We start from the raw sequence: 25,822 nt of genomic DNA on the forward strand, positions 1-25,822 counted from the left end.
CAGTTGGCATGCTCTCTAGACAACAGTTGGCGTGCTCTCTAGACAACAGTTGACTTGCTCTCTAGACAACAGTTGACATGCTCTCTAGACAACAGTTGGCTTGCTCTCTAGACAACAGTTGGCATGCTCTCTAGACAACAGTTGGCTTGCTCTCTAGACAACAGTTGGCATGCTCTCTAGACAACAGTTCACATGCTCTCTAGACAACAATTCACGTGCTCTCTAAACAATAGTTCATGTGCTCTCTAGACAACCGTTCACATGCTCTCTAGACAACAGTTGGCGTGCTCTCTAGACTACAGTTGGCTTGCTCTCTAGACACAGTTGGCATGCTCTCTAGACAACAGTTGGCTTGCTCTCTAGACAACAGTTGGCTTGCTCTCTAGACAACAGTTGGCATGCTCTCTAGACAACAGTTGGCTTGCTCTCTAGACAACAGTTGGCTTGCTCTCTAGACAACAGTTGGCTTGCTCTCTAGACAACAGTTGGCTTGCTCTCTAGACAACAGTTGGCTTGCTCTCTAGACAACAGTTGGCATGATCTCTAGACAACAGTTGGCTTGCTCTCTAGACAACAGTTGGCTTGCTCTCTTGACAACAGTTGGCTTGCTCTCTTGACAACAGTTGACTTGCTCTCTAGACAACAGTTGACTTGCTCTCTTGACAACAGTTGGCTTGCTCTCTAGACAACAGTTGGCTTGCTCTCTTGACAACAGTTGGCTTGCTCTCTTGACAACAGTTGGCTTGCTCTCTTGACAACAGTTGACTTGCTCTCTAGACAACAGTTGACTTGCTCTCTAGACAACAGTTGGCATGCTCTCTAGACAACAGTTGGCTTGCTCTCTTGACAACAGTTGGCTTGCTCTCTTGACAACAGTTGACTTGCTCTCTAGACAACAGTTGGCACACTCTCTAGACAACAGTTGTCATGCTCTCTAGACAACAGTTGGCATGCTCTCTAGACAACAGTTGGCTTGCTCTCTTGACAACAGTTGGCTTGCTCTCTTGACAACAGTTGACTTGCTCTCTAGACAACAGTTGGCACACTCTCTAGACAACAGTTGGCATGCTCTCTAGACAACAGTTGGCTTGCTCTCTTGACAACAGTTGACTTGCTCTCTTGACAACAGTTGGCTTGCTCTCTAGACAACAGTTGGCATGCTCTCTAGACAACAGTTGGCATGCTCTCTAGACAACAGTTGGCTTGCTCTCTTGACAACAGTTGGCTTGCTCTCTTGACAACAGTTGACTTGCTCTCTAGACAACAGTTGGCTTGCTCTCTAGACAACAGTTGGCATGTTCTCTAGACAACAGTTGGCTTGCTCTCTAGACAACAGTTCACATGCTCTCTAGACAACAGTTGGCATGATCTCTAGACAACAGTTCACATGCTCTCTAGGCAACAGTTGGCATGATCTCTAGACAACAGTTCACATGCTCTCTAGGCAACAGTTGGCATGATCTCTAGACAACAGTTCACATGATCTCTAGGCAACAGTTGGCATTACTCGCATAAAAACTGTGGATGGAAACATAGGGAGCCTGGCTGTGGGTAGCAGTTTGGGAATGTCTGGTACTAAACTGTCAAATAGAGGAGATTATGTGTGTGTGTGTGTGTGTGTGTGTGTGTGTGTGTGTGTGTGTGTGTGTGTGTGTGTGTGTGTGTGTGGGGGGTGGGGGGGTGGGGGGGGGGGGGGCTCTGTGAGTGTGTGTGTGTGTGTGTGTGTGTGTGCATGCTTTCACAATAAGCTGTCAATGTCTCACCTCAGAATTAGAATTAGACGTTAAGGCAGGGGTTCTCACAACCCCATTTTGATATCTGAAAATTCTCACGACCCCACCCATGTGAAAAAAATTTGGAATTAACAGCCAATGGTTACTTTTTTATTTGGGGCTAGGGCAGTCAATGGAAAAAACATTTTAACACTATTTCTGATTGTCTTCTCAACTCACCATCACATACCTTTAATGTGGGGCGATGAAAGGCAATTGAAATGAGTCTGACATAATGGAGGTTATTTCACCACCACTAATGAGATGGGTGTGCTTGATGCCTAGGAGCTTCTCAAAGTCAGGGGGTGTGGTCGACAGTGCGCATCTAATTTCTGCTGTTGCAGCCAACCTGGATCGATATTTGGCTTTAATGCAGACGAGAGCACTGCAGATATGAGCTGGCGAAGGGTAGTCTACCATTAGTTTTATGGTGCTTTCAAGACAACTGGGAACTCTGAAAATACAACATCATGACATCAGTTATCTTTAGGTCGGAAAGTCAGAACTCTAGAAAGAGCCCAGAGTTCCCGAGTTGGAATTCCGAGTTGACTGTTCAAAACAATTTTTTCCCAGTCGGAGCTCGTTTCTTTCCGTGTTGCCAGTTGTCTTGAACGCACTGATGTCGGAAGTTGGACATTTCTGAGTTCCCAGTTGTTTTGAGATGGCAGGGTATTCTCTTTGAGTCAGGAACAAAAACTCCTCTGTAGTGACCCGTGAATGTGTTGTCTGCTGCATTCAGTCACATGACAGCTCGGTCAGCTGTTCGATTTCACTTAAAAACATTTAGACTGAGCCAGGATTGGGAAGTAGGTCAGTACCAAAGTGCTCTTTCAAGCGTTGGATGTGAGCAGTCATCACTTTTTTAGGACACTTAATGATGCTGTTTTCTGTTATTTTCTTTTCGTTACACAGAGTCAACCAAGTCTGTTTTTTTACATCCATTGTGAATGACAACAGTTCCTCTCTCAATGCAAAAATATATCCTACACTCCCCCTTGATAACCACCAAGCCTCGGTGTGAAAAAGAACATTGTCATGCTCTAATCCCATATCTCCACATAGTTTTGTGAATAGGGGGCGCGCAGTGGATGTGATTTGATGTAGTTTACATTTGAAGTTACCTGCTGCAGTATATCTCTGAGTTCTGTGCTCAGCTCTTTTGCCGCCAGTTGCTCTCGGTGTATCATACAATGTGTCCACATGGCAGAGGCAGACACATTCAGAACTAGTGTGCAGAGGCCTGACCTCTGTCCCACCATGAATGGAGCCCCATCTGTGCAAAAGAACACACCATTCGATCCCATGGAATCTGTTTTTGTCAATATAGTCACGCAGCACACTATGTCGTTTCATGCTCGAGAATCGTGAGACGGAACAATATGTCAATGCATGGGCATCTCTGCCCACACAGCTAATGTCCATTTGGAGAGCATAAGCTGGGGTGTTTTTGAGTCATTCAGTCAGAGTTTCCTCTTGATTGCTATTAATAGCATACATCCTTCATTTAACAGTGTGTCACGACTTCCTCCGAAGTCGGTCCCTCTCCTTGTTCGGGCGACGTCACCGGTCTTCTAGCCATCGCCGATCCACCTTTCATTTTCCATTTGTTTTGCCTTGTCTTTCCACACACCTGGTTCCAATTCCATTCATTACATGTTGTGTATTTAACCCTCTGTTCCCCCCATGTCCTTGTCCAGAATTGTTTATTGTAAGTGCTTGTGCACGTTATGTCTGGTGTGCGTCGGGTTTTGTACCCATTTATTGATTGTTCTGTTTTCCTGTGGTTTTTATTATTAACCTGTTAAGGACAGACATCGTTCCGCCTGCGGAACCCCTAGCCAACAGCCAATGGCATCGCACGGCGCGAAATACAAAACCAACTAAAATACCACAATTCAATTTTCTCAAACAATCAACTATTTTACACCATTTTAAAGACAAGACTCTCGTTAATCTAACCACATTGTCCGATTTCAAAAAGTCTTTACAGCGAAAGCAAAACATTAGATTATGTCAGGAGAGTACCCTGCCAAAAATAATCACACAGCCATTTTCAAAGTGTAAGGCTTGGGTGTCGTACTGGAGGAATCAAATGCAGGAAGCTGCAATACAGGGTAGTGGCTTTAATAAGCACAACGGCTAAAACACAAGCCTTCCCAAAACAGCGATCAAAGCGCACAACAAAACAAGGTGCCCCAAACACAGGGTACAAAACACTGTTGGTGCAAACACACGCACTACTGCAAAATACAAAATCAGAGTGTCACCAAGCAAAGCAAACAGAGAAACAATCCCGCACACAGAGCAGGCGGGCCTCCTGGCTAAAATAGCCCAGCTAATCAGCCCAAACCAAAAACAGGTGCACACAATCAACAAAAGGGGGAAAAGGAAATTAGTGGCAGCTAGTAGGCCGGCGACGACGACCGCCGAGCGCCACCCGAACAGGAGGGGGAGCTACCTACGGTAGGAGTCGTGACAGTACCCCCCCCCCCGACGCGCGGCTCCCGCAGCGCGCCGACACCGGCCTCGAGGTCGACCCGGAGGGCGAGGCGCAGGGCGATCCGGGTGGAGGCGATGGAAATCCCTCAACAGGGATGGGTCCAAGACGTCCCCCACCGGTACCCAGCACCTCTCCTCCGGGCCGTACCCCTCCCAGTCCACGAGGTACTGCAGGCCCCTCACCCGGCGTCTCGAGTCCAGAATGGACCATATGGTGTACGCCGGGGACTCCCCGATGTCCAGAGGGGGTGGAGGGACCTCCGGCACCTCACCTTCCTGCAGGGGACCAGCTACCACCGGCCTGAGGAGAGACACATGAAACGAGGGGTTAATACGGTAATAGGAAGGAAGTTGTAACCTATAACACACCTCGTTTATCCTCCTCAGGATTTTGAAGGGCCCTACACACTCTCCTCCCCCGAGGGAGTAGGTCTCACGGTGGACAGGTACAGCTCAGGCTGGAGCAGAAATCCCTGGCACCCAGCCGCCGCTCCATCAAACTCCCTCGGGAGCGCAAGACGAAGCGCGCCGGAGCCGGGTGAAGGGGGGGAAGGAGGCGGATTAGTCGGAGGAGCCGGAGGTGGGGAGAGGAGGCCACTCCTCTCCCAACAGTCCATCCTCTCCATCATCTGATCCATCGCCGATCCGATCCGATGGAGAACTGATGTGTGATGGAGAACACGTTCCTCCATCGAGGGTAGCTGCTCCTGCTGACTCCATTCAGGATATTGGTGCGGGATTCTGTAAGGCTTGAGTGTCGTACTGAAGGAATCAAATGCAGGAAGCTGCAATACAGGGTAGTGGCTTTAATAAGCACAACGGCTAAAACACAAGCCTTCCCAAAACAGCGATCAAAGCGCACAACAAAACAAGGTGCCCCAAACACAGGGTACAAAACACTGTTGGCGCAAACACACGCACTACTGCAAAATACAAAATCAGAGTGTCACCAAGCAAAGCAAACAGAGAAACAATCTCACACACAGAGCAGGCGGGCCTCCTGGCTAAAATAGCCCAGCTAATCAGCCCAAACCAAAAACAGGTGCACACAATCAACAAAAGGGGGAAAAGGAAATTAGTGGCAGCTAGTAGGCCGGCGACGACGACCGCCGAGCGCCACCCGAACAGGAGGGGGAGCTACCTACGGTAGGAGTCGTGACACAAAGCAAGCATATATGTCACAAAAACCAAAACCACAGCTAAATGCAGCACTAACCTTTGATGATCTTCATCAGATGACACTCCTAGGACATTATGTTATACAATACATGCATGTTTTGTTCAATCAAGTTCATATTTATATCAAAAACCAGCTTTTTACATTAGCATGTGATGTTCAGAACTAGCATACCCACCGCAATCTTCCGGTGAATTTACTAAATTACTCATGATTAACGTTCACAAAAAACATAACAATTATTTTAAGAATTATAGATACAGAACTTTTTTATGCAATCGCGGTGTCAGATTTTAAAATAGCTTTTCGGTGAAAGCACATTTTGCAATATTCTGAGTACATAGCCCGGACATCTTGGCTAGCTAATTTGACACCCACCAAGTTTGGCCCTCACCAAACTCAGATTTACTATAAGAAAAATTGGATTACCTTTGCTGTTCTTCGTCAGAATGCACTCCCAGGACTTCTACTTCAACAACAAATGTTGTTTTGGTTCCAAATAATCCATAGTTATATTCAAATAGTTCCGTTTTGTTCTTGCGTTGAGGTCACTATCCAAAGAGCGCATTTCGTGACAAAAAAATGCAAAATATTCCATTACCGTACTTAGAAACATGTCAAACGCTGTTTAAAATCAATTTTTATGCTATTTTTCTCGTAAAATAGCGATAATATTCCAACCGGGCGACGTTGTATTCATTCAAAGGCTGAAAGAAAAAAATTGAGTAGTCTCGTGGACGCGCATCTCCAGTGTCACTGTTCTCAGCCTGACCACTCACAAACAGAGCTGCTGTACTTAGCCCAGAGACTGCAGACACCCCATTACACTTTCTGGCGCCTTCTGAGAGCCAATGGAAGCCTTAGAAAATGTCACATTACAGCACCAATGCTGTATTTTCGATAGAGATGCTACAGAAGGACAATAAATTGTCCAAACTTCCTGTATGGAATCTTCTCAGGTTTTGGCCTGCCATATGAGTTCTGTTATACTCACAGACACCATTCAAACAGTTTTAGAAACTTTAGAGTGTTTTCTATCCAAATCTACTATTATATGCATATTCTAGTTTCTGGGCAGGAGTAGTAACCAGATTAAATCGGGTACGTTTTTTATCCGGCCGTGCAAAATACTGCCCCCTATCCCAAACAAGTTTTAAACTGCGCCGTTGGAAACACAGTTTTTGCTCTCCTGCGCCTGACTTCTCTGCCGCCAGTATGCACACCTTACACAGTGTTATCTGACAAAGGTATTGATGTGAGTTTCTGTGCCTCTGCCTCCCCACACGTTGTTTTCACCGTATCAATTGCGTCTGGTAATATCAAAGTCTCTGCAATAGTGTGTGGTTTCATATCGTAGCAGGCCTAGCCATTCACCGTGGGAATGATTCAAGTGCAACGCTCAAGTGTGCCCTTTTCCTGTGATCTAAGGGTTGAATTTGATCTTTTAGATATGAATCGTTATCACTTCTACTTTTAAGGTTAACCACATTACAATGATTTTGAGATGCAAAGACAATATTATAATATCTATATATTTTTGTATATAAACTTAGCAAAAAAAGAAACGTACCTTTTTCAGGACCCTGTCTTTCAAAGATAATTCGTAAAAATCCAAATAACTTCACAGATCTTCCTTGTAAAGGGTTTAAACACTGTTTCCCATGCTTGTTCAATGAACCATAAACAATTAATGAACATGCACCTGTGGAACGGTCGTTAAGACACTAACAGCTTACGGATGGTAGGCAATTAAGGTCACAGTTATGAAAACTTAGGACACTAAAGAGGCCTTTCTACTGGCTCTGAAAAGCACCAAAAGAAAGATGCCCAGGGTCCCTGCTCATCTGGGTGAACGTGCCTTAGGCATACTGCATGGAGGCATGAGGGCTGCAGATGTGGCCAGGGCAATAAATTGCAATGTCCATACTGTGAGACGCCTAAGACTCTACAGGGAGACAGGACGGACAGCTGATCGTCCTCACAGTGGCAGACCACGTGTAACAACACCGTCATAGATTGGTACATCCGAACATCACACCTGCGGGACAGGTACAGGATGGCAACAACAACTGCCCGAGTTACACCAGGAATGCACAATCACTCCATCAGTGCTCAGACTGTCCGCAATAGGCTGAGAGAGGCTAGACTGAGGGCTTGTAGGCCTGTTGTAAGGCAGGTCCTCACCAGACATCACCGGGCACAAACCCAACGTCGCTGGACCAGATAGGACTGTCAAAAAGTGCTCTTCACCTGCAAGTCGTGGTTTTGTCTCACCAGGGGTGATGGTTAGATTCACGTTTATCGTCGAAGGAATGAGCGTTACACCGAGGCCTGTACTCTGGAGCAGGATTGATTTGGAGGTGGAGGGTCCGTCATGGTCTGGGGCGGTGTGTCACCGCATCATCAGACTGAGCTTGTTGTCATTGCAGGCAATCTCAACGCTGTGTGTTACAGGGAAGACATCCTCCTCCCTCATGTGGTACCCTTCCTGCAGGCTCATCCTAACATGACACTCCAGCATGACAATGCCACTAGCCATGCTGCTCGTTCTGTGCGTGATTTCCTGCAAGACAGGAATGTCAGTGTTTTGCCATGGCCAGCGAAGAGCCCGGATCCCATTCCCATTGAGCACGTCTGGGACCTGTTGGATCGGAGGGTGAGGGCTAGGGCATTCCCCCCAGAAATGTCTGGGAACTTGCAGGTGCCTTGGTGGAAGAGTGGGGTAACATCTCACAGCAAGAACTAGCAAATCTGGTGCAGTCCATGAGGAGATGCACTGCAGTACTTAATGCATTGGAGCTAGGTTAGGAAGGACACTGTACCATTCATTGATATAAATAGAGTTGTTTTTGGTATTCACCCTAGATGAATTTGCAGACAATTAATTGAATTTGCAGACAATTCCAGCCTGTAGTTGCTCTATTGAATGATTATTAGGACCACGATGACCTGCTCTTAGTGGACTTTGTGAAATGGTGTGATGATTCTGTTGCTTAGTTCCAAAGATTTTGTGGCTTGATGAGGAAAATGTGTGTTCTTGTGGAACTACACATCTCACATGGAAAACGACTACATCTCCCAATAGCCCATGTGGCCTGGCAGGAAATACGTGTGCTTTGGGAGATAGCTGGCAGCAGGTTCTGACTGGAGGGAGTACAGCTATGCCCGGAATTAACTTTTTTGTAGCAGGTTAGGAGAATTAACGTGGCAGGTTAGGAGACTTAGGTTGAAGTTAGGAAAAGGGTTACGTTAAGGGTTAGCTAAAATGCTCTCCTAACTTGCTACGAAAAGTAACTTCCGGTCGTATCTGCACTCCCTCTAGTCACAACTCTGGCAGCTCTTCCTGATTGGGGGACTGTTCTATGTGTGTTGGGCCAGCTACAGTTGGTGGATTCATACTTGAGGCAGAATGGGATGTAGAAAACCCCAGCTGCTTTGCACTAGGTCAGACTAGTTGATTAGCCACCCTATGGCATGGCTACTGGGTTGGATATCTTATCAGAATATGTTTCATAATAGTTTAGGACTGATAGTTTCAGTGAGGCTGATGAGTAAGTACTATATTAATATGGTCTTGAGATAAAACAGGTCCAACAGTCTGACTCTTCTCTGCTGTGGCCTTGAGTGGGGAAATACTATTTTAAACCAGCTGTGATCCCATTAATCTAGTCATTTAACATGAGTACTTTCCTTTGTATGACAAGATCATGTTCATACTGTATGCAGAAAGCTGTTATACAGTATGTCAAACTCGAATGATGGTACTCTGGTGTAGAAAGCTTGCATTCTACTATAGAAATCTGGTGTTCTACTAAAACCGGGCCATTCTAGTAAAGACAGATTGTGATCAACAACAGAAAGCGAGCTGCTGCTCATTTTAGAAACACACCAGAATAGAAAGCTGCTGTTGTAGGCTACTGTGCAAAACTGGTGTTCAAGAATAATATAGAAAGCTGTATATGGAAATATGGTGTTCTGCTCTAGAAATCTGGTGTTCTGCTCTAGAAATCTGGTGTTCTGCTCTAGAAATCTGGTGTTCTGCTATAGAAATCTGGTGTTCTACGATAGAAATATGTTATTTTGCTATAGAAATCTGGTGTTCTACTATAGAAATATGGTGTTCTGCTATAGAAATCTGGTGTTCTGCTATAGAAATCTGGTGTTCTATTATAGAAATCTGGTGTTCTGCTATAGAAATCTGGTGTTCTGCTATAGAAATCTGGTGTTCTACTATAGAAATCTGGTGTTCTGCTATAGAAATCTGGTGTTCTACTATATAAATCTGGTGTTCTGCTATAGAAATCTGGTGTTCTACTATAGAAATCTGGTGTTCTGCTATAGAAATCTGGTGTTCTACTATAGAAAGCTAGTGTTCTATAATAGAAATCTGGTGTTCTATAGAAATATGTTAGTCTTCTATAGAAATCTGGTGTTCTGCTATAGAAATCTGGTGTTCTATAGAAATATGTTATTCTTCTATAGAAATCTGGTGTTCTGCTATAGAAATCTGGTGTTCAACTATAGAAATCTGGTGTTCTGCTATAGAAATCTGGTGTTCTGCAATAGAAATCTGGTGTTCTACTAGTGCTGTGGAGGGTAGGTGGCAGCATGCTGCTTGGTCTGTATAGTAACTGGTCTCTGTGGAAACGGCAGAGAGAGAGAGAGAGAGAGAGAGAGAGAGAGACAGACAGACTGCATGCTTAGTGATGAGGAGTGGGGAAATGCAAGAGGAAGTGATATAATTTCCGTTGTGGAGGGAAGGGGAAGATTAGGGGGAAACAAAGGCAGGGATTATCTCTGCACAGGGCTATAATAGCACTACGCACACAGCCTCTGCAGAACGGGCCCGCCACAGGTCTCTTTGGACCACAGAACAGAGACCAAGTCTCCCAACCACACCCGCAGGGTCTTTCTCCCATCCACGCACTTCCTCAATCCAAGCCAGCTCAGAACAACTACAATGCCCAGCTGCATATGGGAGAGCAACCAGGGACCTGGGATTAAGGGTCATTATTTCTCCTCATTATTGACCTTCATATTGTTGTGTCTCTCTGAGGAGAGAACAGTATGGTCATGTTATCACTGTCCTCTCAGCACAGGAATTAGAACTTCACATTGGATGTCTCTCATTATAGGGCTTAGTCTAATTAGGAGAACATACATGACAATATGCCAATGCATGAGGTCCACATCAATGCTGTGTTCCCACTTGCAATCATTTCAAGGGTGTACAGTACAATGATGCAATCATGTACAGTACATGAAGGGTCCATGAATGCATCATTGTACTGTACACAATATACTTCTCTGTTCTTCTCAGAGAGTAATCAATGATTGATTTATTAATTGACAGTATTTTTTTATAAAGTCACTTTAAGTGGCTGGAAATAGTCTTGTGGTTAGATTGGGACCATGATACGAGTTAGAGGAGGGGTAAAACCCTGCTGATAGGTAGAAAGTAAGACAGATGGAGAGAAAGTGACAGGTTACGTACGGCATATGATGGAGGAAAAAGCAGGAGGAAGAGATAAAATAATGGGGGAGACATAAAGAGAGAGTGAAAGAGTTAGTCTTAGATGTTTTAAATTCTGGAGCTGAAAGTCCCTCCATCTGTGTTGGTGGTTGTGGGACTGAGTGATTTCTACGATTGACCCTAATCCCAGCCCAGTGCTAGAAGAGAGACAGACATGGACTCTCTCTGCAGACTGACTGCACTCACTCTAACAGGCTCAACTGGCTTGCTGCTGAGGAGCACCACTGGGCCAGTCAGACTGGAGCTTCTCCCCCTACTGGACACAGGGTGATAGGACTCAGGCAAAATACTGCTGACCAACTGGTAGATTTAACCTTATGTGAAGGACGTGTCTGAATGCTCACTTGGTCACTGGTAAGATTGACAGGCAGGAAGTCAAAGCAGACTTGTTTTTGGGGCTTTGCTAACTGCAGATGTCACTGTGGGGATGTTATCGAACCACCTTTAGCAGTCATGCACAGTGTTAAGGGCCCTATGTTATTGCAGCCTACTGTATGTCACCCAGACACAGTGTTGAGAGGTCAATAAACAGGTGTTGAGTGCCGCAATACACTGCCGCCGCAATCACATGGACTAAACACAGTGTGTTTTGTTGAGTGGCCTGTGTAGTGTTGTTTTTCGAGTGCCCTCAAGATCAACCCGAGAACAATGTGTTGTGCTGAGTGCCCTTATTGTCACACAGGCCGGCTGAGTGGAGGTCTGGACTGGAGGACCCTAACTCACTGCAGAAATCAGACAGGCGTTATGGTGTGGTGTGTCGTTTAGTGGGCTCAACGCAGCATGACATGGCTGGACCCTGGTGTGCTGTCATTCCTCCTAAAATAACACAACTTTGAGTGATTAAACCACTCTCCTCTGGAACAGAGCAAACAGAACAGTTAGGAATATTAAATGTGCTAATCGCCTCTCACTGAGCTTTTCATTATGGCTTTTAAGTTCCACAAGTTTACAAGTGAGAGAGAGAGAGAGAGAGAGAGATAGAGAGAGAGAGAGAGAGAGAGAGAGAGAGAGATCATGAGAGAGAGATCCTCGGATCTGCCAGGCTTGCAGTAACATCACAGACAAGGACTGAACAAACAGCTCTGATGATCCATCCACCACTTGTACAGCACAGTAATACTGTCAGCTAGTCGATTATATAGTGTGAAGGGTTGGAGATGTATAGCTGCTGTAAAGCACTCTGTTGGACAGCACACAGTGTTTCTACTGCTTGACCTTGTCTGTAGCATCACCATTGGTGATAGAGATGGTGTCAGAGACATTAAAGCAGTGATATTGGAACTGTTGGACTGTGCTGTGTTACAGTAGTTAGACTGGGTCCATGTCTCTGTACTGTGTGGGCCGGCCTGTGCTGTACTGGGCTTATCTGTTCTGTACTGTTCAAGCTGTTCTGTTCTGTATGCTCATCCAGTTGCACTAAGTGGCTTGGCTCCAGCCACCAACATAGATTATATACCGTCCGTCCGTCTCTCAGTCTGATTCATTGTCTGTTTGTGTAGCCCATTCATCTGGGCCAACACACAGTAAGGAGAGACACATGAAGACACATGGCTGTTTTGGAGCAGGGAGGTACTACGTTAAGCTGCTAGAGGAGAGATACGGCCCAGAGACATGGAGCCTTACTGGGGGACTGTGTAAAAACACAATACTGAGGAAGAAGACAGAGAAACAGATGACTGAGGAAGAAGCCAGAGAAACAGATGACTGTGGAACAAGCCAGAGAAACAGATGACTGAGGAAGAAGCCAGAGAAACAGAAGACTGAGGAAGAAGCCAGAGAAACAGATGACTGAAGAAGAAGACAGAGATACAGATGACTGAGGAAGAAGCCAGAGTAACAGATGACTGAGGAAGAGGACAGAGAAACAGATGACTGAGGAAGAAGCCAGAGAAACAGAAGACTGAGGAAGAAGCCAGAGAAACAGATGACTGAGGAAGAAGCCAGAGAAACAGAAGACTGAGGAAGAAGCCAGAGAAACAGATGACTGAGGAAGAAGCCAGAGAAACAGATGACTGAGGAAGAGGACGATCATCAGGAAGGAAGGACAGAGAATGAGGGAGGAACCATTCTTCATATGCAGTGTCATGGACATGGACACTACATTTGTATTTCCTCATTCATCATGATTCATGTCCTCTTCTCTTTTTTATCATTTTCGTCTCCTTGAAGAGACGTCACAGATAGACAGACACGTATTGACAGACTACCACCGTTTGGCATTGAAAGGTCCCACTTTAGAAAAACAACAACTTGTAAAGGCTTTATATCTTCATAAGCATTCACAAATCATTTATATGCAAAGTCATACTATACATGAAGGGTGAGACAAAAGATTCTCACTTACATGTGTTATTGTTTTGCCATATGTGGCAGATAGGGCTAACCCTTTAGCCATATGTTCTGTTCTCAGGCCAATTCAGAGCAGTGTAGAATCTGGAGGTAATTGTTTAGCCAGCAGCAGACTCCACTGTTGATCGCTAATTGAAAACTGTTGGATTACAAACACTCAAGAGTGCCCTTTAGCTAGGTTGACCCCTCCGTTGTATACACAACGCCACACTGTCACACAACTGAGGAAGTTTCCTTTAATGAACTTTGTGGCGATCATTTCATTAGACTAATTATCTTTGCTTTATGTGTCATTGTTTCACTTGTTCACCTCATTAGTAGTGACTGAATAAAATCAAAATTTCATTGTTTCTTAATATAATCCTCATTCAGGTGATTAAGACCCTTATGATCCTGGCATTCAGCTATTGTTTCACTAACAAGGTTAGTGATATCATAAACGGACGCCATTCCAACCATTATCAGTCTTTGCTGAGAGTAGGAGGGGCTAGGTCTGGCTAGCTGTGAGTGGGAGGGTCTTAGTGATGGGGGGCTCGGGGGGATGGACCTTCAGACAGAAATAGGACACTTCTCTCTCTAACGAGAGTTTATCACTTTCCTTTCTTTAGGAGAGAAAAAAATGTGCTTGGGGAATGTGGTCCCTTTGATGTTGTACCAGAAATGAAAGTCCACTTAGTGGGAGTCTAAATAGGGTTTGTCATTTTCAAGCCCAGGGACTGTGTGGCTGGCTGGCTGACTGACTGGCTGGCTGCCTGACTGGCTGGGTGGATGACTGGTTGGCTGACTGGCTGGGTGACTGGCTGACTGGCTGACTGGCTGATAGGGGACGCAAACCAAATATTTCCCTAGGGGTTTGAAGTGGGAGCAGAGAGGAAACCTAGACACAGTACTGAGGCATGGTACCATACAGACACACAGGGAAGAGACTGTCTCTTTAGAGACTCACTTTATTTTGCCATTGGGCGACGAGATATTGTGTGTCACCCATAAGCCTCTACACATAGACAGTAATACTCCATGTTATAATCCCTGTGCAATTAATTATGTCAGACCTATATTATAACTATTAATAGTTAGGAACCAAAATACGAAACCCATGCTGAAAATACGAAAATAAAACAAGCAACATTGCACTGAACCCCTTTAGCCATGAAAAGGCATTTGACAAAAATTCCTTGTCCTTTTGGTTTGGAAAAGTGAAATTTTATTCAACATGTTCATGTTATTCAATGGCCCTCACCTTCTCCACTCCAAATGTTAACTGTATTACCCCTTGGAATAACACCATTGTAATCACAGTTTATTTCCAACATACTATAGCTAGCCTAAATGTGTCTGGCACCATTTTGCTACAGTACATGGTCTGAAATTGTAGTCATTTAGCTTGCGCCTTACAGAAATGAAATTCCCCTGACAGTTAGGAGAAATGTGTAAGCCCATTGAGGAGCATGCTGAGCTTGGCACCAGTCACTGCCTCTAGAATTATACAGTCTATGAACAGCATTTAGTTCACTTAGTGTTTTCCCTAGAGAACAGGTTGGCACACACACACAACCACACACTCTGACACCTACCCACTGAACCAGAGGAGCCTTTGACCCTGACCTCTGTATTGACCCTTGACCCTGACCTCTGCTTCATGTGTGTTTCCTGTATAGAGGCTGGCCAGGGAGGCGGAGCAGCTGCAGACAGATTTTCCCTGGCTGGACAGTATCAAGGTAAAGTTAGAACCTACCTCTCTCTCTTTCTTTTCTCTCTCTCGCACTCTCTCTCTCTTTCTCTCACCATTTCATCCATATTTCTACCATCTCTCGTCCTCTATCTGTCTCGTCATATTTACATATATCCACCAACGTAACACAACCTGTATTTTATTGTCTTTTAAATGTCAATGCTATCAGTATTACAGACACATGTACACACTCACATGCACCACCCAGAATGAAGATGTTTTATGTGTGTTTGAGCGTTTGATAATGTCCCACAGCCTATTTCTACATAACGGTGAATCTGTGTTGTGCCTGTAAGGCCAAAGCAGGTTGAACTTTGCATTTTCCAACACCTGACCTACAGCAGAACACCACTCCCTGTTAATGTCTACATCTCAGAACTTTCAGTATTACTTGGCTTGTGTTTTGTGTGTGTTTGGTGCGTGTTTTTGGTGCGTTTGTGTGTGTATCTGTATGTGTCTGTTTGTGTATGTGCTCCACTCACTCTCAGATTTACAAACACACAGATACCCCGTATACACACACACACACTCAATCTCACACCCATCGCAAGATACAACAGCGGGAAGTGTGTGTGTGTATCTTCTGTCTCCAGGGAGACGAGCTAGCTGTCATGGTACACTTCCCACAAATTGATTTTTAACCCCGCGCCTCCCGGGGGATATTTGAGAATAGGCTTTAACTGATTTTAAACAAATGATTATGAGCCATACTTCCCAGCAAAGTCCATTTTTATTCATGGTCGCTTACACTGAAGCCCACGTTTGGGAGTGGCAGTGCCTGCACCTCTCTCCACCCGCTGTTCCCACCGACCCAGGGTGGTTCTGTCTGTCAGTTCATCTGTCCCCTTCGCTCAGGGCCGGGCAGGACTGATGCCTTCATCTCTGTCTGCGTGTGGCCAGCTGGTCAGCTTTAATGTTGCTCAATCGGATGTGTACCCATGCAGGTAGTTGCATTTGGGTCACAGTGCCCTCACACAGCACACCTGTTCTTAGGTTACTGCATCCAATATGGCTTCACTGTCTCTTCAAGTGGAAAAGCCAGCTCTCTCCCTTTCCCACTCATTTCCCTTCTCCCTCTCTCCCTTTATTTCTCTACCTCATCCCTCTCTCTCTCTCTCTCTTTCTCTCTCTCTCTCTCCTTCTGTCTGACCCTCACCCCTTACCCTCCCTCCACCTTTTTTTCTTGTCTGTCCATGTCTTTAATCAGCCATGAAAAAAGTTAGAAAATATCATATTGTTGCAAATACTAATAATGTATTGGAGCTGATTTCATTTGCCTTTATAATTATACCAGGTAATGAATCTCGGCAGGGGCGACTGGGAAACCATAAAAAAAAACTTGTTTGGAGGGGAAGAGGGGGGGAGAGGGGGAGGGAGGGGAGGGTGGGGAGAGGCAGATATGCTTGTAGATTTGGTGTGCTTTTCTAATTTCCTTTTGGGTGAACACTTGACTGAGTGAAACTGTAATTAGATTAGGGGGGCATGCTCTTTTGGCATATTAGGAACAGCAAAGAGCATCTTAAACTAACCGGTGGAGCAAGCTGTCCGACTCCGAGAGAAAGCTGTTTGTCTGTGTGTATGGGAGTGTTTGTGTGTGTGTGTTAACACTCTGCTCCCTACCTGGCCTGACCCATCTTCTATGTTCAATAACACCGGAGACATCATACGACTCAATGATATGGCTGTTCCCTCTTCCTCTGCACTGCTGATGTTGCATCTGCTGCTGTTACCGTAGTGACAGACCACACTTCTTTCCTCCTCCTATTGTAACTATGGCGATGGTGCCTGGGTTGGTAATATGATCACCCCGATGGTCCAACATTTTGACTGTTGGACTGTTGGTGGTCATAACACCTGTTGTGATGGTCGTTCAGGGTTTTAAATCCATTGGAATTAAATGGTGTGTGAAATAGCCATTAAAGTGTTTGATTGCTCCTGATTTCTCAAGGTCATAGGTCATCCTATCCCAGCTCTGTCAGGGGCTCTTTCCAGACTATTAATTTTATTGTATTGTCTCTGGATGCATTCTCTTGGGTCTCTGCTTTTTAGTAGCAGGGCCCCAGGGCTAATGACTACAAGAACCAGCCCCTAAATCATTTCACATTACAGTCATATATACAGTTGAAGTCGGAAGTTTACATACACCTTAGCCAAATACATTTAAACTCAGTTTTTCACAATTCCTGACATTTAATCCTAGTAAAAATTCCCTGTCTTAGGTCAGTTAGGATCACCACTTTATTTTAAGAATGTGAAATGTCAGAATAAAATTATTTATTTCAGCTTTTATTTCTTTCATCACATTCCCAGTGGGTCAGAAGTTTACATACACTCAATTAGTATTTGGTAGCATTGCCTTTAAATTGTTTAACTTGGGTCAAATGTTTCAGGTAGCCTTCCACAAGCTTCCCACAATAAGTTGGGTGAATTTTGGCCCATTCCTCCTGACAGAGCTGATGTAACTGAGTCAGGTTTGTAGGCCTCCTTGTTCGCACACGCTTTTTCAGTTCTGCACACAAATCAAATCAATTCAAATGTATTTATATAGCCCTTCTTACATCAGCTGATATCTCAAAGTGCTGTACAGAAACCCAGCCTAAAACCCCAAACAGCAAGCAATGCAGGTGTAGAAGCACGGTGGCTAGGAAAAACACCCTAGAAAGGCGAAAACCTAGGAAGAAACCTAGAGAGGAACCAGGCTATGAGGGGTGGCCAGTCCTCTTCTGGCTGTTCTGGCTGTTCTATAGGATTGAGGTCAGGGCTTTGTGATGGCCACTCCAATACCTTGACTTTGTTGTCCTTAAGCCATTTTGCCACAACTTTGGAAGTATGCTTGGGGTCATTGTCCATTTGGAAGACCCATTTGCGACCAAGCTTTAACTTCCTGACTGATGTCTTGAGATGTTGCTTCACTATATCCACATCATTTTCCTCCCTCATGATGCCGTCTACTTTGTGAAGTGCACCAGTCCCTCCTGCAGCAAAGCACCCCCACAACATGATGCTGCCACCCCCATGCTTCACGGTTGGGATGGTATTCTTCAGCTTGCAAGCCTCCCCCTTTTTCCTCCAAACATAACGATGGTCATTATGGCCAAACAGTTCTATTTATGTTTCATCAGACCAGAGGACATTTCTCCAAAAAATATGATCTTTGTTCCCATGTGCAGTTGCAAACCGTAGTCTGGCTTTTTTATGGCAGTTTTGGAGCAGTGTCTCCTTCCTTGCTGACCCGCCTTTCAGGTTATGTCGATATAGGACTCGTTTTACTGTGGATATAGATACTTTTGTACCTGTTTCCACCAGCATCTTCACAAGGTCCTTTGCTGTTGTTCTGGGATTGATTTGCACTTTTCGCACCAAAGTACGTTCATCTCTAGGAGACATAACACCACCACAATGTTTGAGTGAGGTTGATATGGTAGGAATTGTTTTTTATCCTGAACAAATAGCATTTAGGGATTACAATAGCAATGGAATTATCTAATTTACAGACATATGCCACTTTGGAGAGGTTTAGGGACACTTGGAAACGTCCCGTGACCACACCTGACATCTGCCCATTTATAGTTGTTAGGTCTATCAATCCCATTTCTTTTTCTTAAATTGTTCACATGTTGTAGAAGCCATCTGATGTGTTTCCAGCTCTAGTCATCAATAATTCACTTATAGTTATCATGACACAAGGTGAGACCCAGATGCAGACACAGGAGGCAGATGGTTGCAGTCTTACAATGTTAAATAATCCAAAAGGAGTAGGCAAGAGAATAGCCCTGGACAGGCAAAAGGTGATCAGAGTTCAGGAGGTACAGAGTAGCAGAAAGGCTAGTGGTCAAAGCAGGCAGAATGGTCAGGCAGGCGGGTACAGAGTCCAGAACAGGCACTCAACAAATTTCTTCTTAACAAACTATAGTTTTGGCAAGTCGGTTAGGGCATCTACTTTGTGCATGACACAAGTCATTTTTCCAACAATTGTTTACAGACAGATTATTTCACTGTATCACAATTCCAGTGGGTCAGAAGTTTACATACACTAAATTGACTGTGCATTTATACAGCTTGGAAAATTCCAGGAAATTATCTAATGCTTTAGAAGCTTCTGATAGGCTAATTGACATCATTTGAGTCAATTGGAGGTGTACCTGTGGATGTATTTCAAAGTCTACCTTCAAACTCAGTGTCTCTTTGCTTGACATCATGGGAAAATCAAAAGAAATCACCCAAGACCTCAGAAAAAAAATGTAGACCTCCACAAGTCTGGTTCATCCTTGGGAGCAATTTCCAAACGCCTGAAGGTACCACGTTCATCTGTACAAACAATAGTACACAAGTATAAACACCATGGGACCACGCAGCTGTCATACCGCTCAGGAAGGAGACACGTTCTGTCGTATCTAGAGTGGGTGGGTATAATTTGGAACGTTCCAACAGGAATCTGTTCCAAAAACGTAGTAAAGTACAAGGTTGCCAAGAAACAACGCATACAGATTCCTGTTGGAACGTTCCAACAGGAATCTGTTCCAAAAACGTAGTAAAGTACAAGGTTGCCAAGAAACAACGCATACAGATTCCTGTTGGAACGTCCCACAAATTATACCAACCCATCCAGGGTACATTCAAGTGTCCTTTCAACTTCTCCAAAGTGTCTTTTTGTTGCACTTTTGCACTTTGTTTTCACACTGGATGTGCCTCTTGCTTTGTCCCACCCAGGTCAACTGCATATCCCTGGAAATATTATCTCATTGGCTACAAGACTGCCAAGGTGCCATAGTAGCCAATCCCCTGTGTAATGGATGCCTACAGCGCCAAGAGATAGATGCCTGATACGCAAAGAGATAGTCACTCGGTGGACATTCGATGTTGCCATTAAGTCGTACATCAGATCATATTGGCATTAGGCTAGATTTGTTCCTATCAACCGCAGGATTCTTTTTGATACCACCCCATGTATCTATAGCTCAAACACAGACCAAATTATTACTTACCTTGTAAGATGTTTGCTGTTTGGTGAAAACGTTGTATAATATAAACATTTTGACTCTCGGGCTGATGATCAATAACGGTAGGTCACAGGTAGACAAATAAGATATCCTCATGATCTGTGGAGTCCCGGCTTTCGATGTGTATCAACGTATTCTGTGTTTGTTTCGTTTATGCTTCACAACACTAACCGGAATGTAGGTAGCAGCCATCTTGAAATTAGGTCATCAGCTCGACCTACCCTTATAAATTTGTACGTCCACATATGGTAGTAAGTCACAACAAAGATTTGAAGGCACCGATCAATAGCCGAGATACTCAGCTTTCTGCAGACTCCCTGCTTTTGCACATAGTGGATACCGTTCTCATATCAGACTGAATTGAATTTAAAAAATTGAATAAGGTCCCCAAATATGGGAAGTTTACATCCCATGCTAAAGACAGCACGCTACACATTGCAATGTCCCCAATCACTGCCCTGGGCCATGTTGTTTTAGACCAGAGGAAAGGGTGCCTCCTACTGGCCCTCCAACACCTCTTCCAGCAGCATCTGGTCTCCCATCCAGCACCAACCATGCTTAGCTTCATAGGTAAGCTTGCAGTGGGATGCAGGGTGGCATGCTTAAGTGTTTCACAACGATAGAACTGCACATTGGAGTGCAGAGAATTAAAGGGGAAGCTAGAAATATAATGCTATATGGCCTTAGTGCACCTCATAAAAGCATTATGTGGTCGTAAACATCATTTCAGGCAATCCACTACATGGGGGAGTAGATCTGCAATGATTTATTAAAGGAAATTATCATGACACTAGGCGAGACCCAAATGCAGACACAGGAGGCAGATGGTTGGAGTTTAAGATGTTTAATAAATCCAAAGGGAGTAGGCAAGAGAATGGTCGTGGACAGGCAAAAGGTCAAAACCAGATCAGAGTCCAGGAGGTACAGAGTGGCAGGCAGGCTCGAGGTCAGGGCAGGCAGAATGGTCAGGCAGGCAGGTACAGAATCCAGAACAGGCAAGGGTCAAAACCGGGAGGACTAGAAAAAGGAGAAAAGGCAAAACAGGAAAATGTGAAAAACCACTGGTAGGCTTGGACATATAAGGCGAACTGGCACAGAGAGACAGGAAACACAGGGCTAAATACACTGGGGAAAACAAGCGACACCCGGAGGGGGTGGAGACAATAATGAGGACAGGTGAAACAAATCAGGGTGTGACAGCAATATTGTTGACCATTCATGCCATTGAATAACATATAAGATATTTTATTGCATTTTTACAACTGGAAGATACAATGTTGCCATGACTACAAGGCGCTCTTTGTAGAATAACTCCAGTATCCCTACTGCTTGCCAGCTCCTAATATTTTTTTATTTTTATTATTATATTTTTTTTTACGACCAGATCAGCTTTAAAACCGTAACTCTGTTTATTATCTCTTTCATGAGATACAGAAAGGTGTTTGCATCATCTCTTGTTTTGTTACATTATTATTATCTTTATTTCATATTCAATACCACCATCAGTAATGCAACGATGCAACAGAGCACTTACTTGTCAATCACAGGCATAAAGTACAGTAGTTTACCTGTTAATACCACTATTAGTATCAACAACCAGTGGAGTACTTACGCAGCTGTACTGCATGATAATATCAATGAATCTACAAGGCCTGGTCCAAGACACATGACACATGACATGATGATCTCTGGAGTGGGTTGTCGATCTGATGTGTAAGACATAGGGACATGGTGGAAAGAGACTGGGGGAAAGGAGAGAGGGATGAGAGAAAGGGAAAGAAGACATCCACTTTCCATCAGAATGTGATGTGGCAGCTGCTGTACGTTTGAAATGCATTAGTGCTAATAGCTGTGTCGTTAAGGGAGAGAGAGAGACTGATGAGTTACCATGGAGAAACAAGGGGAGAGGGGTGAGTTACTATGGAGAAACAGGGGGAGAGGGGTGAGGGATGAGAAACTCAGTGAGAGAGGGAGAGAGAGAAGGTGAGGGCGTGTGGGAGCGAGGGAGGTTTGAGAGAGAAAGAGAAAAGGAGAAGGAGATAGGCACAAAGAGAAGAGCCATCTTCCAGGCTTCCATCACCCTCTAATAAATGAAGCCTTTCATCAAGGGCCATGAAAGGTGTGTGTGTGTGTGTGTGTGTGTGTGTGTGTGTGTGTGTGTGTGTGTGTGTGTGGTGTGTGTGAGTGAGAGAGAGAGAGAGTGTGTGAGAGATAAACCACACACACACACACGCACAAACCACACACACACACACACACACACACACACACACACACACACACACACACACACACACACACACACACACACACACACACACACACACACTTTCATGGCCAATGATGAAAGGTGTGTGTGTGTGTGTGTGTGTGTGTGTGTGTGTGTGTGTGTGTGTGTGTGTGTGTGTGTGTGTGTGTGTGTGTATGTGGTTTATGCGTCTCACAGGGTTATACTGAATAAAGAAACCTGTTTCTCAGTATTCGTAGCATATGCTTTTCTGATTGTATGTGATAGTTTTTAGTTTTTTTTAGTTTTGTATCTCAAAGCTCCCACATTTGAGATTAACAGGATTTAAAAAATTGTTCCTTTCACTGATTAGGTGCACTTGTGACAGTGACATGATCCAGCCACATTAGTAGAGTTCCCTCAGTGAGCCTGACCCCTAGTGGCGGGGGTAAGAGTTGACACTCCGATTTGTTGCACTGACCATGCCAACCCTCCTTATAATGCATCTATTTGAGATAATTGGCCCTTCAGAGGAAATTATGGAAAATTATTGTGGCGGGCGAATGGCTCTATCAGCCCGGCCCTCGGAGCAGAGCGACGCGAGCGGCTCCCTTAACCACAGAATACATTAGTTTTATGAGGGACGTCTTCAAGGGACCACAATCAGGTGAAATAGACAGACACCAAAGGACGCCTCACTGGGCTTCTGTTTCTCTTATTTCACCCACATTTTTATTGTTCTTCTTTTCTTAGTTTTATTTTGTCTATATATATGTTCATCTATGGACAGACTGGGAGAGACAGGAATTCAACTGTCTGTGCAATAAATGTTTTTTGTTTCATGTTTTAGAAGAAGTATTTGGTTCTTTCTGAAATAAGACCGTTTTCATTACTCATATATGTTGAGTGGAACTCACAGCACCTTGAGGGTGTGAGATGGTGAACAGGCAGATCGTTACGTTTAATAGGCCAGGGCAGCATACTGCACTAGTGCTCCTAATCTCAGCTTGTTACCTGTATAAAAGACACGTGTCCACAGAAGCAATCAATCAATCAGATTCCAAACTCTCCACCATGGCCAAGACCAAAGAGCTCTCCAAGGATGTCAGGAACAAGATTGTAGACCTACACAAGGCTGGAATGGCTACAAGACCATCGCCAAGCAGCTTGGTGAGAAGGTGACAACAGTTGATGCGATTGTTCGCAAATGGAAGAAACACAAAAGAACTGTCAATCTCCCTTGGCCTGGGGCTCCATGCAAGATCTTACCTTGTGGAGTTGCAATGATCATGAGAACGGTGAGGAATCAGCCCAGAACTACACGGGAGGATCTTGTCAATGATCTCAAGGCAGCTGGGACCATAGTCACCAAGAAAACGATTGGTAACACACTACGCCGTGAAGGACTGAAATCCTGCAGCGCCCGCAAGGTCCCCCTGCTCAAGAAAGCACATATACATGCCCGTCTGAAGTTTGCCAATGAACTTCTGAATGATTCAGAGGACAACTGGGTGAAAGTGTTGTGGTCAGATGAGACCAAAATGGAGCTCTTTGGCATCAACTCAACTCGCCGTGTTTGGAGGAGGAGGAATGCTGCCTATGACCCCAAGAACACCATCCCCACCGTTAAACATGGAGGTGGAAACATTATGCTTTGGGGGTGTTTTTCTGCTAAGGGGACAGGACAACTTCACCGCATCAAAGGGACGATGGATGGGGCCATGTACCGTCAAATCTTGGGTGAGAACCTCCTTCCCTCAGCCAGGGCATTAAAAATGAGTCATGGATGGGTATTCCAGCATGACAATGACCCAAAACACACGGCCAAGGCAACAAAGGAGTGGCTCAAGAAGAAGCACATTAAGGTCCTGGAGTGGCCTAGCCAGTCTCCAGACCTTAATCCCATAGAAAATCTGTGGAGGGAGCTGAAGGTTCGAGTTGCCAAACGTCAGCCTCGAAACCTTAATGACTTGGAGAAGATCTGCAAAGAGGAGTGGGACAAAATCCCTCCTGAGATGTGTGCAAACCTGGTGGCCAACTACAAGAAACGTCTGACCTCTGTGATTGCCAACAAGGGTTTTGCCACCAAGTACTAAGTCATGTTTTGCAAAGGGGTCCAATACTTATTTCCCTCATTAAAATCCAAATCAATTTATAACATTTTTGACATGCGTTTTTCTGGATTTTTGTTGTTGTTATTCTGTCTCTCACTGTTCAAATAAACCTACCATTAAAATTATAGACCGATCATTTCTTTGTCAGTGGGCAAATGTACAAAATCAGCAGGGGATCAAATACTTTTTTCCCTCACTGTACATTCCACCATTCTCAGTGACTGCAGAGGCTCTGTCTGAGTTGGGCCAGTTTGTCCTGTTTCAGCACATATGTGAGCCAGTACCCAACCCTTTAAAATAGGGTCTCCATAGCAGGAGCTACAGAGAGCGGGAAGAAGAGTAGGAGGGAGTAGGGGAGTGTGGCCATAGGAGCACATTTTAAATATCCAATATGTATTTTAAACACTGATAAGCATAAACACATTGCATAATCACAAATAAACTGCTTCTATTTTCTTTGTGAGTGTCCCCCCCCCACCCTTCTCTTTCCTGTGGCCGTGCTGAGACAGAGGCAGAGCGCTAGCAGGCTGCCGAGCGCGTAATGGAACTTATAAACAGCGTTCTGTTATCGCTGAATCCCGCGCCATGGAACAGTTTCCCATCTTTTCACCACTTGAGGGAAAGGAATGAAAGGAAGGGGGTAGGAGGACGGGAGAAAATCCATAACAATATACAATTTAGCATTGCCGCCTCCGTATCAAGCGTATCTGATGGTCTGGATGCCTCAGCAGAGAGACATAGACTGGACCCAGTCTTGTTACTATAAACAACACTGAGCCGTGTGTGTGTGTGTTTGCACATGTGTGGGAATTCTCTAACCTTGACTACAAGCTTGTACTTTGCACTCATGTGAAACTCATGGATAATATGTACCAATTGGTCAAGCAACTGGAAGAATTGGATCATTGCTCATTTAGTAATATGGCACTCCATAGCCACCTCAAACATCAATCTGGATCGTCGCCGGTCCAATTCTTCTCCACCTCTTCCTGACCACCCCAGCCCACCCCTTTTTCCTCCTCCTCCTCCTGTTGATCACCCCAGCCCACCTTTCTCTCCTCTCTTCCACCCCTACCTATACCCCTCCCCCTCCCCCTCCTCCTGATCACCCCAGCCCACCCCTCTCCTTCCCTCCACCCTCCACGTCTCTACCTCCTGATCACCCCAGCCCACCTTTCTCTCCTCTCCTCTACCCTCCATGTCTTTACCTCCTGATCACCCCAGCCCACCCCTCTCCTCTCCTCTACCCTCCATGTCTTTACCTCCTGATCACCACAGCCCACCCCTCTCCTTCCCTCCACCCTCCATGTCTTTACCTCCTGATCACCACAGCCCACCCCTCTCCTCTCCTCTACCCTCCACGTCTTTACCTCCTGATCACCCCAGCCCACCCCTCTCCTCTCCTCTACCCTCCATGTC

General features: G+C 44.9%; 1 protein-coding gene across 3 annotated transcripts in view; it reads left to right on the forward strand.

Moving 5' to 3' along the window:
- LOC106566000 (voltage-dependent calcium channel subunit alpha-2/delta-2) overlaps positions 1 to 25,822 on the forward strand; it is a 466,343-nt gene that overhangs the window by 107,329 nt on the left and 333,192 nt on the right. For all 3 annotated transcript variants that reach the window (XM_045691873.2, XM_045691871.2, XM_082959405.1), the window contains exon 4: positions 14,989 to 15,048. In XM_045691873.2, the coding sequence (XP_045547829.1) occupies positions 14,989 to 15,048 (60 nt within the window). The remainder of the gene's footprint in view (positions 1 to 14,988; positions 15,049 to 25,822) is intronic.

Source organism: Salmo salar, chromosome 12 (genome assembly GCF_965601325.2).
Source record: "Salmo salar chromosome 12, fSalSal1, whole genome shotgun sequence".
Lineage (NCBI taxonomy): Eukaryota > Metazoa > Chordata > Actinopteri > Salmoniformes > Salmonidae > Salmo > Salmo salar.